The 14,121-nt window shown below is 41.1% G+C and overlaps 1 protein-coding gene across 1 annotated transcript in view; it reads right to left on the bottom strand.

Annotated features, from left to right (window-relative positions):
* Positions 1 to 14,121, bottom strand: part of LGR5 (leucine-rich repeat containing G protein-coupled receptor 5) — a 151,402-nt gene that overhangs the window by 3,816 nt on the left and 133,465 nt on the right. Inside the window, exons 14-18 of the mRNA XM_014531688.1 lie at positions 5,860 to 5,931; positions 4,768 to 4,893; positions 3,166 to 3,311; positions 1,403 to 1,486; positions 2 to 200 (exon numbers count right to left, since the gene is read on the bottom strand). Of these exons, the coding sequence (XP_014387174.1) occupies positions 2 to 200; positions 1,403 to 1,486; positions 3,166 to 3,311; positions 4,768 to 4,893; positions 5,860 to 5,931 (627 nt within the window). The remainder of the gene's footprint in view (position 1; positions 201 to 1,402; positions 1,487 to 3,165; positions 3,312 to 4,767; positions 4,894 to 5,859; positions 5,932 to 14,121) is intronic.

Raw genomic sequence — 14,121 nt, 5'->3', positions numbered from 1 at the left:
CACCGCGCTGGCGACGCCCATGAGCATGTTCACCGCCGCTATCAACCCGATGAGCAGTTTTATGGAGGAAATGTACAGAGGGGCTCGGAACACCGTGGACGTCACCAAGGCGTTGCAAGTGAGGGCCAGCACCGCGATGGTCCACACTCCAATTCTGATCAGCCAGCTCCCGAACAGGTACTCACAGAGTTTGAAGGGGCCTGCAAGTCCAAGGAAGGAAAAGACTGGGTATCAAACCACAGCTTGCAACTTTTGCCAAATGACCTCTTTGTTTCTCTTATTAGGACACCAAAGAGAGTGGCCAGTAACTGCAGCCACAGTAACACACTGTTTCCTTGTGGCACGTTCTTCAACCACTGCCATTACCGCCTTCCGCGGCACCCAGGGCGTCAGCACACCAAGAGCTCATGTTTTCAAGCTACACACAGACATGCGGATGGGGAATTGAAATCACTTTCATTAAGGTCCCCCGAATACGCAAGTGTTGGGCCAGGTAAAAAGCCAGGTCTCCTGGGCTTTTCATTATGGTCTCCCCCCGCCCCCCACCGTCCAGTCCCCCCCTTCCAGAATGCTTCAAGGAGATTCTGTAAGCAGAGAGGGGAATCCGAGGGAAATACTCCATAATATTAGAAGAGGAAGTATGAATAATACAAAGGCATGTTTCTTGAACATCTTTTCCGGTCAAGGGCATGTGCCTTGGTTGCGGGCACATCCCCGGTGGGGAGTGTGCAGGGGGCGGCTGATCCGTGTTTCTCTCTCATCGATGTTTCTAACTCTCTATCCCTCTCCCTTCCTCTCTGTAAAAAACCAATAAAATATATTTAAAAAAAAAAAAAGAAGAGGAAGTATGAATAATAAGAAGGCATGTTTCTTGAACATCTCGTCTTGGGTTTAGAACGGCATTTGATGTTTGAGAGCAAGGGACATTCTAATTGGTGAAAATAAAATGTTAACCTTCCCAGCTGTCTTTTTTCCAACTGGTCCATCCTGTTTCTGGGAATGGGACCATTTATGAAGTCCACACATACAGATATTTTTTACTTGTATGTATAAGCCATTATTTGTTTTAACCAACTAGCTACTTAGGGAAGGCTTAAAAGAAACCCCTTTAAAAAAAATCAGTGATTACAGGAAGCAAGACGGTCGCATACTAGTTTAGGCTGAATTGATAATATCATGTTAAAAGTTACATGTGCTTCTCGCTACAGTTTCCATTAACCTGAATCAGAAGTCTCCCTCAAAAATCTTGTTTATGAATGGAGACCAACTCCAATCCATGGGGAGGGACACTGAGGAGGTGCAGACGTGGCACAGATCTTGCTTTGAAGTGTAGCCACGTTATTGCCGGCCTCAGAGTCAATGGTGGGGATGGCTGCTAAGGCCATTCTGGCCTCTTTCTCACCTGGGGAAGGTGAGCATTGCACCGAATGGAGGGCTTTCAGGTCTTCCTCGAAGTCAAGCAGCAAATCTTCAAGATCACGCTCATCTGCAGGAATGAGAAGTCCTGGAGTGATTAGTCCCATCTCTCTTTCCAGGGGACCAAATACCGGGGAGGATTGCCCTTGAACATGTTGTGTCACAAAGGAGACGGGAGGTCAGACATCCTGCTCTTTTCTGGGCTCTGGCTTTCTTAAGAGTCAACGATAAAGTTGCTTGTGGATGTTCTACTCAAGCTGCTATGTGATACAGTATTCCAGCAAAACTGGGGGGAGGGGAAATAACCTCAGGCTCCTGGTCATAACATCTAAGCTCTCTCATTTTGTTCTTGTTCCTGGAGCTCGTGATGTCCCCAAATTGCACAGACCTAAATTAGAGAGATATTTTTTATTTATATGTATAAACTACTATTTGTTTTAACCAAATAGCTTTCATAAAATTGGACTTCCAGTGGAAGAACCACTTTATCCAATTTTCTAACACTTAGATAGCTGTAGTGCAAATGTTCTGGGCTGTGTTCTCTGATGGTGCTTGGTTTAGGTAGCCATGACACAGGAATTCTGTGATCTAACACACTTTCCCAAAGATGCCGATTTCATTGATCTGGCGAGGTGGGCATGAGTGTTTTTAAAAAGCCTCCATGTGATTCCTGGCCCAGGGTTGAGAATCACTTCTTTGAAAATAAACTCCATGAAGAACCTTGTGCCTCTTGCTCATTGTGTACACCTAGGGCCTAGAACACGGCCTGGCACATAGTAGGCACTCTAATTGTTTTACTTTTTTTTTTTTTTTAAGAGCAAAAACTAAAGCAAGGACAAGTGCAAGACACATACTGTGGCCCAGGGGTCCTCAAACTTTTTAAACAGGGGGCCAGTTCACTGTCCCTCAGACCGTTGGAGGGCCGGACTATAGTTTAAAAAAAAACTATGAACAAATTCCTATGCACACAATGGCGGAAAAAACAACCGGCGGGCCGGATAAATGTTTTCAGCTGGCCGCATGTGGCCCGCAGGCCGTAGTTTGAGGACCTCTGCTGTGGACTAAAACAAAAAGGCAGAGGGGCAAGATATCAGCTCCTTAAACGATGTGCAGGAGGAAATGGGAGGGTTGTCTGCAGACAGACTGAATCATACTTGCGTGGAATCAACAAATCATTCAGGCCCAGAGGAAGAAAAGCCAGTCTGTTTAGAATCTGCGCAAACATGCAAAGTTGGCAGGGGAAGGAAAATTGGGGCTGCCCAGAGCGCCTCCTCATTACCACAGGTGTGGTTTGAGGTGCATTGTTGCCTCTTTAAGTAAGGTCTTCAAGGAAAGCCAAGTGCTTCACAGACATGATCTCATTTCACCTTCCTGACAGATACCCCTGTGGGGGGAGCAGGGGAGAATGTTTTGGAATTAGTTAGATAAGAGGTTGGGTTCTTAAGCCCTTCCTGCCGAAATATGGAGGCATCTAAAATGCCCATATCCTCCACATAAGAATGAAAACAGATTCTATCTTCTAGAGAAAAGAGCCCAGAAGCATGTTTGAGAAACATATCCACAAAGATGAAGCCCTTTTAAAAGCTTATGGAAATATCAATATGAATATTAATAATTACCCCATATTTATACAATATATGCCAAGGAAGATATAATAAACATAGAATTAAAAATTCACATACAGCCCTAGCTGGGTTGGCTCACTGGATAGAGCGTCGGCCTGGGGACTACTGGAACAGCTGGTCTTACCTTGAACTTGAAACATTCCAGCATCTTTCTTATGAAGATCATCTGTACTGCTGTTGTCACCTTTATTCCATTGATTAGAAATTTTATAAACATTTTCACACACTCCAAATGCACAGCACTGGTAAGCATAAGGCATTTCTATAACCCTGAATAAAACCAAAGAAAAAACATACACTTAAAGAAGTGAATTGTAAAATAGTATTCGTCTTCTTTCACTCAATAACTCTGATTTTGGGTGTTAGCCTTAATAAATAATCTAAAATATTAACTATGTGCACAGAGGTTTTATTACAGTGTTATTTATAATAACAATGGAGTTATTAAAATTATCGCTATGAAATGTTAATAATTGCTGAGGTTGAGTGACAGGTATATTATTTTCTCTATTTTTGTGTTTAAAAACTTCCATAATAAAAAGGTTAAAAAATGACTGCTAGGAAAATTGTAGCACCATTAAAAGGTGCTTATGGGCCTGACCATGGTGGCTCAGTGGTTGAGTGTCAACCTATGAACCAGGAGGTCACAGTTCGATTCCTGGTCAGGGTATATCTCCTGGTTGTGGGCTCAATCCCCAGCAGGGGGTGTGCAGGAGGCAGCCCATCAGTGATTTTCTCTCATCATTGATGTTTTTATCTCTCTCTCCCTCTCCCTTCCTCTCTGAAATCAATAAAAATATGTTTTTTTTAAAAAAAAGGTGCTTATGGTATGAGAATATATTAAGTGATGAAAACATAAAAGTTTGTATATGTACTATGATTCTAACAATTAAAATTACATTGGAAACAGAGTCGGGGAAATAACATAAAAAGCTGTTTAGGGGGTACTTTTATATTTTTCCCCCTCTTTCAGTTTCCAAACTCTCTTTTGGTGTTCTGGTTTTAAAAGTATATAAAAAGTACTTTGATTAAAAAATACACGGTGCTTATGGTATGAGAATATATTAAGTGATGAAAACATAAAAGTTTGTATATGTACTATGATTCTAACAATTAAAAATACATTGGAAACAGAGTCTAGGAGGAAATAACATAAAAAGCTGTTTAGGGGGTACTTTTATATTTTTCCCCCTCTTTCAGTTTCCAAACTCTCTTTTGGTGTTCTGGTTTTAAAAGTATGTAAAAAGTACTTTGATAAAAAAAAAAATACATGTATATAAATAATCTTTCAAGGGACCTCTTTATCGATAATAAGCATAACAGGTTTTAAAGAGCATTACTTCCTCAAGCAAATATTAACTTCATAAATTTTATTAGAACACATACACAAGCTAGAGGTATTTAAAAAAGTAAACAGGAGTACATAATGTTATAATGTTATTTAATTATATGTCCAAGTTTATATTCCATGGATCAATGGTTTTCAAATCTTTCCATGACCTCAAGGATTCTGGGAGGCGCCTTTGGGAAACAGGAAATGTGGTCAGGAAGACCCGTTCTCCCACCTCGGGGCTTGTCCTGACAGTGCCCCAGGGGTAGGGCCTGGAGGGCATGAAATGCAACTCAATAGTGTCCCATGACCTCATAAATTTTGAAAACCACTGTAACACGCCTGTTATTTCACATGACCACAAATGTATCTTATTAGTTTTAATGACAAACTCACTTGAGTTCTGGAAAGTTTTCAGATGATATCAAGCTCTGTAAGGCATGATTTCCTGTTAATTTTAAGTGAGTTAAACCATGTAACCCAGTTACAGGAAAAGACGACAGGCGATTGGACGATAGGTCCCTGCAAAACATCAAACAACAATGGGCTTTTAGTCCGTGTTAGCATAAAACGTTTACGTCAAAAAGCAACCTAAAGGTTATTACACTGTTCCATAAAAACTTCTAAGAAGGGTTCTCACTTGTAATGGTAAAATTAACCACTTTGGTTACTTTTTACAGTCAAAGTTGCAGGGGGGAATGTTTTAATCACATCCAAATTGGAATTTCTATATTCAGATTAGGTGTGCTAAAGAGGGGGATATACATAAAACGTTTACGTCAAAAAGCAACCTAAAGGTTATTACACTGTTCCATAAAAACTTCTAAGAAGGGTTCTCACTTGTAATGGTAAAATTAACCACTTTGGTTACTTTTTACAGTCAAAGTTGCAGGGGGGAATGTTTTAATCACATCCAAATTGGAATTTCTATATTCAGCTGAGGTTTGCTAAAGGGGGGGATATACCAGATGAAGTGGCAGGTGCTGCATCTAATTTGAAAAGTGATGCTGACGGGATTAAGTTAGGGATGAGGGGGACAATGTTGTTGGGTATGTATTTTCCTCCTTCTCCTCTTAACTTCTGTCTGACCAATTCCTTCTTTCTCTATTAGAGAAGGGAGACGGAAGGAGGAAAGAGCAAGAGTCGGAAAGGGGGGTGGGAGGGAGAAAAAGAGACAAAGGTTTTTTATTAGTCAAGATGGCCAACTATAAAACCAAAGCCCTTTAGAACTGAGTTGATAGCTATTCCATTCCTCCTGATCACTCAGCAAAAATGGAAAATTTCACCTCAGTAATGAGAACAGCTGTCACCCAGATCTTCAGTTCTGCACATAATGGCCCACATGGCCTCGGAGGGGTAGGGGGCTCCTCTCTGGTCTGATACAGCTCTAGTGTGGGAAACACTGAGGGTGGGCAATCTGTGCACTGCAGGGTTAGACGGCCCCTGATTATGAAGAGACCAGCCATAAACAAGTAATAAAATACTCACAGCTTTCTTAGAGATGGCAAAGTAGAAAATGCACTGGGGTGAACAATGGCAATTTTGTTCCAAGCTAAATTCCTATTTAAAAGAAAAAGTGAGAGGATTACATAAAAAAAAAAGATGACCTTGTGAAGTTTTACCATGTATACTTATTCTAACAAAAATTAATTTTCATTCAGGATAGGAATAATTAACTTATAAAATCATCCTTCAGATAAAGATATTAATAGTATAAAATGATTAAAGAGAGAACTTTAAAGCAACCTTGTTTAAATTAATCAAGAAAAATTATTCAGGTGGATATTTCAGTTTTTCACTCTCTTCTTGCAAAAAAGTTGACTTTAACATGGTTGCAAATTTTATTAGGGCATTTCTAAGATTAGTGGGGGTAGGAGAGTAGGAAGACACAAAGGTGCTTCCTTTGACAAGCAGGTACATTTTAAGTTAAAAAATGCCCCTGGGTATGTAATGAAATTCAACAAGAATTTGTCTACATTGCCCGTGTATTCCAGGCCTTAAGAGAAACAGAGATTCTTTCAAAAAAAAATTCCCAGTAAAGAAGACAGACATTTAAATTCTTAGCTGGGGAATGAATAAAAGAGGGCCTGCATATGCTGGAAATAAAATCCTTTGATAACAAAGAAAATCTATAATTTATGGAGAAATAAAATTCCCTCACTCCTCCCCTCCACAGACATGTGTGTATATATCTATATATCTATATCTATATCTATATCTATATCTATATCTATATCTATATCTATATCTATATCTATATCTATATCTATATCTATATCTATATCTATATCTATATCTATATCTATAAAGAACATCCATATTTAAAAAGAGGAGCAATGAACTTGAATTTTGTATTTTTTTAAATGCCTAACTAAAAAGGTAACAAAAGTGTAGACATTTGAATAAATTGAAAGTTATCAGAGATCCAAGATGGCACCTCCTCCCAGGACCAAACTGAAATTACAACTAAATTATAGAACAATCAACCTGCATAACCAACTGAAGTCTAGCTGAACAGACGTCTTATAACCAAGGATTTACAGAAGAATCCACATTGAGACCGGTAGGGAGGAGAGAGACATGAAAAGGGCTGGCCCCACTGCCACTGGTGGCGGCTGTCTCCCCAGCCTGGAGCACCAGAGCTGGAAAGAGGAGCCTATATACTATGTGGCTGTGAAAATCTGGAAGAGACAAGAATCTGCTAGAAAACCAGGGGCCCTCTTAAAGGACCAGTGCACAAAGTCTCATTTGCAGCCACTCACCATGGGCTCTGGCAGAGGGAAGGTGACTCAGAAGGTTTGTAGCTTCAGGAAGAAGGCTAAAGGTACAGCTGCTCTGGTCCCTTTAGTTGAGTCCTCATCCTCACCACACACTGACACCATCTTTCCTGGGTCGAGCACTCCTCTCCATACAGCATCAGCCTAAGCCTTAGGGAACGCACTAAGGGAATGCCCTAACCCCTCCTGACTCCCTGTGACCTTGCAGTTCCAAGCTCTCTCCCTGAGAAGGAGTCTGCTGGCTGCTGCCAGCCTGGACTCATGGTGCAGACTTTCTTGGAGGTCTCTTAGGAGGTCTGGTGGACTCAGGGTGTCAGAGACAAACAGGAAAAGACTAAGTTTGTGACTCTAGGGCAATGATGGTGAACCTATGACACGTGTGTCAGAAGTTACACACAAACTCATTTTTTTGGTTGATTTTTCTTTGTTAAATGGCATTTAAATATATAAAATAAATATCAAAAATATAAGTATTTGTTTTACTGTGGTTGCAAATATCAAAAAATTTCTATATGTGACACGGCACCAGAGTTAAGTTAGGGTTTTTCAAAATGCTGACACGCCGAGCTCAAAAGGTTCGCCATCACTGCTCTAGGTTGAGGATCATTTTCCCCCCATGCGAGATCCACTAGCCTCATCCTTCCAGCTCACTGTGGGCCTGGGCTGTGGAGGAGTCAGCTGGATGATGCCATCCTGGGCCCATGGTGCAGCCTTTTTTAGAAGGCTCTCGAGGAAGTCGGGGCAGGCTCAGGGGTGGCAGAGACAAGGGTCATTTTTCTCTTGCGCGCTGGCACCACCATTTCTGTGCAGAGACCTCCCTTGACACGACCAAATATTGGTCTGTTTTAACCTAATGATCCTGCTGGCCTCACCCTGACAACTCCCTGAGACCCTACCCTACCACAAAGGTCTGCAAACCCCTGGTGGGTGGCAGCTAGACTTGGTATACTTTGAAACTTTTTCTGAGTGGCCTCAGACCCAGCACTGGTGCCAAGTTTGAATCTGCATCAACCTGGTGAATACCACTCGCTCCTACCTGGTGACTCACTGAGAACCCACCTCATGCAACTCACATACCGCCAGAGGCCCTTTCAGTGATTAAACCTAATAGATGGAGACAGATTTTAGGGTTTCATGGGCCTTTTGATGACCTGCCCCTGGCTTGGTGCTGCTAGAAACTGGCCGTGGTGTGTACTTTGGCCCCTCCCATTTGTACCCAAGCCCAGTAGAGGCAGCCACTAACAGTGGGTCACTCTGTAGCTCCAAATAGGTAGCTCAGGGCTCTTTACAAGCGGCACCTGACATTGACCTACACCAGAATCCTTTGTAAGAGGCCCTAGAACCAATACACCTAGTGGTGGGCTTCAGACCATATCAGAGCATGACCGAATTAGCTCCACAAGTGGCACACCCACAGCGAGATCTTGGCAGGCACAAGACCCTGATGGAGCAAATTCTACTTCCTGGGGTCAGCCCCTGTAGTTAGGATCAATCCTCATAGCTAGCCTGAGGGTTGGTCCCACCCTTGAATGGGGCAAAAACAATGAAGACTTAAGTACAATAAGAGGGCTCACATAATCCATACAAGGGCCATTCCTGGAGCACCTAATTCAGGGAGATTGTGCCACTGAGCCTCCCAAGACCCCTATTACATAAGACCACCATATCAAGACTGGGAGACATAGAAGATCTACCTAATACACAGAAACAAATACAGAGAGGCAGCCAAAGTTTGAAGACAAAGAAACATGCCTCATGTGAAAGAACAGGAGAAATCCCCAGAAAAAGAATGAAATGAAATGGAGGAAAGCAATCTACCAGATACATAGTTTAAAACAATGGTTATAAGGATGTTCAGGGAACTTAGTGGAAGAATGAGTGAATATAGTGAAAACTTAAACAAAGAGACAGTAAGCATTAAAAGGGACAAGAAACCATAAAACAGAAGCAGTCAGAAATGAAGAATAAAATATCTGAAATGAAGAATACAATAGAAAAGATTAATAGTAGGTTAGATGAATCAGAGGATCAAATCAGTGATTTGGAAGACAAGGTAGCAGAAAGTAATCAGAGCAGCAAAAAGGAAAAGGAATTTAAAAAAAATGGGGATCACCCCTAACTGCCTCTGCCTGCCAGCCTGATGCCCTTAACCACTCCCCTGCTGGCCTGATCACCCCCTAACCCAGCTGTGGGCAAACTATGGCCCGCGGGCTGGATCCAGCCCGTTTGAAATGAATAAAACTAAAAAAAAAAAAAAAAGACCGTACCCTTTTATGTAATGATGTTTACTTTGAATTTATATTAGTTCACACAAACACTCCATCCATGCTTTTGTTCCGGCCCTCTGGTCCAGTTTAAGAACCCATTGTGGCCCTTGAGTCAAAAAGTTTGCCCACCCCTGCCCTAACCGCTCCCCTGCCTGCCTGATTGCCCCTAACCACCTTTGCCTCACCCCCGCCACCACGGCTTTGTCTGGAATGACGTCCAGAAGGTCGTTTGGCTGTCCGGTCTAATTAGCATATTATGCTTTTATTAGTATAGATTGGAGGAGAAATAAAGAGCTTCCCAGAAAGTAAAACACTAAAGGACTTCATTACCATCAAACCAGTATATACGAAATGTTAGAGACCGCTTTAACAGAAAGAAAAAAGAAAAACATAATTATAAAGAATAAAATGATAATAAGAATGTATTTATTAATAATCACTTTAAATGTGAAGGATTAAATGTTCCATTAAAAAGACACAGAGTAACTGAATGGATGAGAAAACAAGACCCATATGTATGCTGTCTACAAAAGACCCATCTCAGAAAAAAGACAGATGGAAGATAAAGAGATGGAAATTTCATGCATTGGAAATGAAAAGAAAAGCTGGGATAGCAATACTTATATAAGACACAATAAACTTTAAAACAAAGACTGTAAGAGACAAAGACAGACATTTTTAAGTGATAAAGGGATCAATTCAATAAAAGGATATAACCCAGCAGTTCTCAACCTGTGGGTCTCGACCCCTTTGGGGGTCGAAAGACCCTTTCACAGGGGTAGCCTAAGACCATCGGAAAACACATATATAATTACATATTGTTTTTGTGATTAATCACTATGCTTTAATTATGTTCCATTTGTAACAATGAAATTGGGGGTCACCACAACATGAGGAACTGTATTAAAGGGTTGCGGCATTAGGAAGGTTGATATAACCCTTGTAAACATTTACACACACAACATAGATGTACCTAAATATATAAAGCAAAACTTGATGAATATAAAGGGAGAGATCGACAGTAATACAGTCATAATAGAGGATTTTGACACCTTGTTGACATCAATGCATAGAGCATTCTCAGCCTTTTAACTAGTTGTCTTAAGAGATGCCTATCACTTCATGCTGGCTTGAAAGATGGAATGCAAAATCCCTGGGGATATATTTATATATTCCTGCCCCTCTGACTCATCACCTTGACAATATAGCATTGAACATTATGACATAATAGAACATAGTTGAACCACTAAATTACTCTGGGCAAGGCATCCTAAATAGGGACTAAGGTACTATCAAGAAAATGTTTGGCATTTCAAAATAAGTGGATTTTTGATTGCAGGGTTTTTCTCTGGCTTTTGACAGAATACCTATGTGTTCTGTTTGATTGGCAAAGAGCCCAAGGTCTTGCCTTGAAAGAAAGCAACTCAGAGTATCATCACCATCCCCTACTCAGCCAACATCATATATTTATTGAGAACCACTGAGTGCAAAGTATGTTACACTATACATGCTAAGAAAACATATCTTTCTCTTCAAGGGAAGGAATAAAGGATGAATCCAAACAAATAGAAATACTCATTTTTTCAGTCACTTATTTGAACACAATGCAAATAGACAGGTGTAGGGTGAATGGAGGGGAATCATTACAAATGGACACATCTTTGCACCAAGGTACTGGTTCTATAAGTTGTCTCAGAGTACTCTACATTTTAGAATGGCATTGAAAAAATAAAATAACAGAAAAATGACATTGAAATCCTGCAGGGACTGTAGAAAAGGAAATAGGATACACCATTTGTTTAGAAGAGCATCTCAATTTGATGCTGATGAGGCAGCATCTATGTTCATGCCTAACCTGCTCATCTATTGACTATTCTCATAATGATATGCTTAGCAACTTCTTCTAGGGTTCACCTAAAGTTTTCAGGGAGGAATGAGGTGTGATCTAAACAGCTTCATGCAATCTAGGTCTTATGGAGCGCTGTGAGCGTGGGGGGCTGATAAATGATGCTGTGACATCCCAGATGAAGTTGGTTGCAAACACCACATCATGAAGCCTTCCAGAAGTCTAACCAAAAAAATCTGCCTAAACCTCTGCAGATTATTCCATGGCGTAAAAAGAAGAGAAATGGTTGTTTGAAATTAGTTTAGGATTTGCAAACTTGAAATAAATGTTTGTCTTTGTGGTTCCCTAGCTATGGGAATACTCAAATGAATTGGTCCTGCCTTGCAGATAAAAAGTGATTAGTCTCATGAATCATGAATGCTTATAAAAAGCTTTTTCTTATAGTTCTAGGAAATTGAGGCCCCTCTATTGTGGTGGTGGCAGGAGTATTTTAAAAACAATTCCTTGAATTTGATTGTTCAACACTATACTTTAGTGGATATCAGGGTGAATAATGCACACACCCTTGCCCTCTAAGAATTTACAATTCAATAGAAAGCCTGGATTGTTAGCTGAAATTGGCCATCCAATATAACAAAACCCTAACACGCAAATGGACCGAACGGTGGAACAACCGGTCACTATGATGCACACTGACCACCAGGGGGCAGACGCTCACCGCAGGTCAGTGTGCTCCCACAGGGGGAGTGCCGCTCAGCCAGAAGCCCTGAGCCCAGGCTCACAGCAGGCGAGCACATAGGCAGTGGCGGGAGCCTCTCCCGCCTCCGTGGAAGCAATAAGGATGTCCCATGGGGAGCAGGCCTAAGCCATCAGTCGGATATCCCCTGAGGGCTCCTGGACTGTGAGAGGTCGCAGGGCGGGCTGAGGGACCCTACCACCACCAAGTGCACGAATTTCGTGCACTGGGTCTTTAGTTTGTTATAAAATAGAATAATAAATGAGAGCCCCCTCCCCAAATCTTAATGATTATGATCTACATATTACTTTACAAAATGAAAAATTTATTGCCACATTGTCCACCTTGCATATTCTGCTTCCTCACTACTGCCTACTCAAAAAGAGTATTAATCACGTAGAGATTTTAAGGTATCACAAACACCTTCTTAAGTTCTGCATGGAAGATGTTCATCACATCTATTATCTGAGCCTCTATTTTAGCTAACATATAATTCCACTGATGGCTCCTATTTGTCACATGCAATAGTATTATAACACTGGCATTTCTAATGAACAATGATTGTCCTCTAGCAATGTGATGAGTGACCCCATAACTTCTCATTTTGGTCTTTAGACTTCACAGGACTTCATGTTGCCTTTGTAGTGCTGCTAAGAAGGCACTCCTCTTCGTCTATCCCCAGGGGAAATCAAGCAGACAGCCCATCACTATTAAAAGACTCCCTGGGGACTTTTTGGAGATCTCAGCTTCTAGCCTTTCCTGATATGGTTCTTCCAAATGCAGCACAGGAAATAATGAACTTGGGGATGTCAATTTCTTTTCTGTCCCTAAAGGCTAACCTATGGATGATTCTGTTTGCAGAACCTTAAACAGGTTTACCTCAAACAGATGTCATGATAATTTTTCTGTGAATACCAGACTTTGCAATCTCATTGATCATTTGTGTTTCTTTCAAATGAAAAAAGAAAGAAAGAGCAAAAGAAAAGAGGCCCAAGGAAGTCAATTGTTTAGAGCAATTAAAGAGTTTCTTTGGTTTTAGACTATAAGTAGTAGGAATAGAACATAGACTGTGATGTTAGTATCCCTGCAAAGAACTGTCGTTGTACTTTTTCTTTTTTTGTCCAAATGATGTTGGACCTATGTCCATAGACAATTCCTGATCAGTGAAGAATCCAAGTGGAGTTTAAGAAAGGAGGCATCTAGATTTGAACCATCTGGATGAAAACCCTGATAACAGCAACATAAAGGCCACTTTATCCAATGAAGGCTTGAAAGCACCCCACTACAATTTGTGGGAGTAAAAGAATGGATGCACACTGGCCTGGCATTTGTGGTAGTATCTCCCTGCATGGTGGTGTACAAGGCAGGAAACGGCTTCTAGAGATCTACTTCTGCCGGTAAGTATCTGGGTGACCTTAACCTAGTCACTGATTTATGCAGGTCTCCATTTTATCATTTGTTAAAGAGTCTGACATTCTGTAGCGACTCTATTTGCTCAAAATCGTGGTAAATGTTGGTAGTTTTACATAACCCTCGATGGTCTGAAGCAAAATGAAGTGATTTAGAATTGAACTCTGAGAGCTAGGTACTACGTTTTCCCTCAAAGTTAAGGGTGATTTGGCCCCTTCACTCACTTTCAGAAACTTGTTGGGGCAAGAGTCAGTACATTAAAAGAGTCAGTACAATCTGGTTGGTTGCCAGTGTACGCTCAATCTCAAGGAAAGTGGTTTCCAGATAACGTAGTGAGTGTTAGGATAGGTGATCACCAACCAGACTGGTTTTCTCCAGAGACCTTCCCAGGCCTTAGATGCACACACAGGTCAGGAGACAATAGCTTGTTACCCCAGAGATGCCCATAATTGGCTGCCTCCTCCTTTCCCAAGTCCCATGTGATGGTGACAATGTGATGGTGTGGTGATAATGTGATGTGATTTAGTAAAAGCACAGCAGATAACAACCACCCTCCTTTTTAATTCCTGAAAAGACCCCAGAAACTTTCATATGAAAAAGCTGTTGTTTTTTTAAGTTGTAAATATAAAACATGCTTCCCAGTTTCATTAGCATTTAATTTGGTTTTGATGTATGTATTTTCCCTCCTCCCCCCCCCATGCCCCCCCCCCACAC

This window comes from Myotis brandtii, unplaced genomic scaffold, assembly GCF_000412655.1.
Source record: "Myotis brandtii unplaced genomic scaffold, ASM41265v1 scaffold82, whole genome shotgun sequence".
In the NCBI taxonomy this organism is placed as follows: domain Eukaryota; kingdom Metazoa; phylum Chordata; class Mammalia; order Chiroptera; family Vespertilionidae; genus Myotis; species Myotis brandtii.
This window is presented reverse-complemented; position numbering and strand designations above follow the sequence as displayed.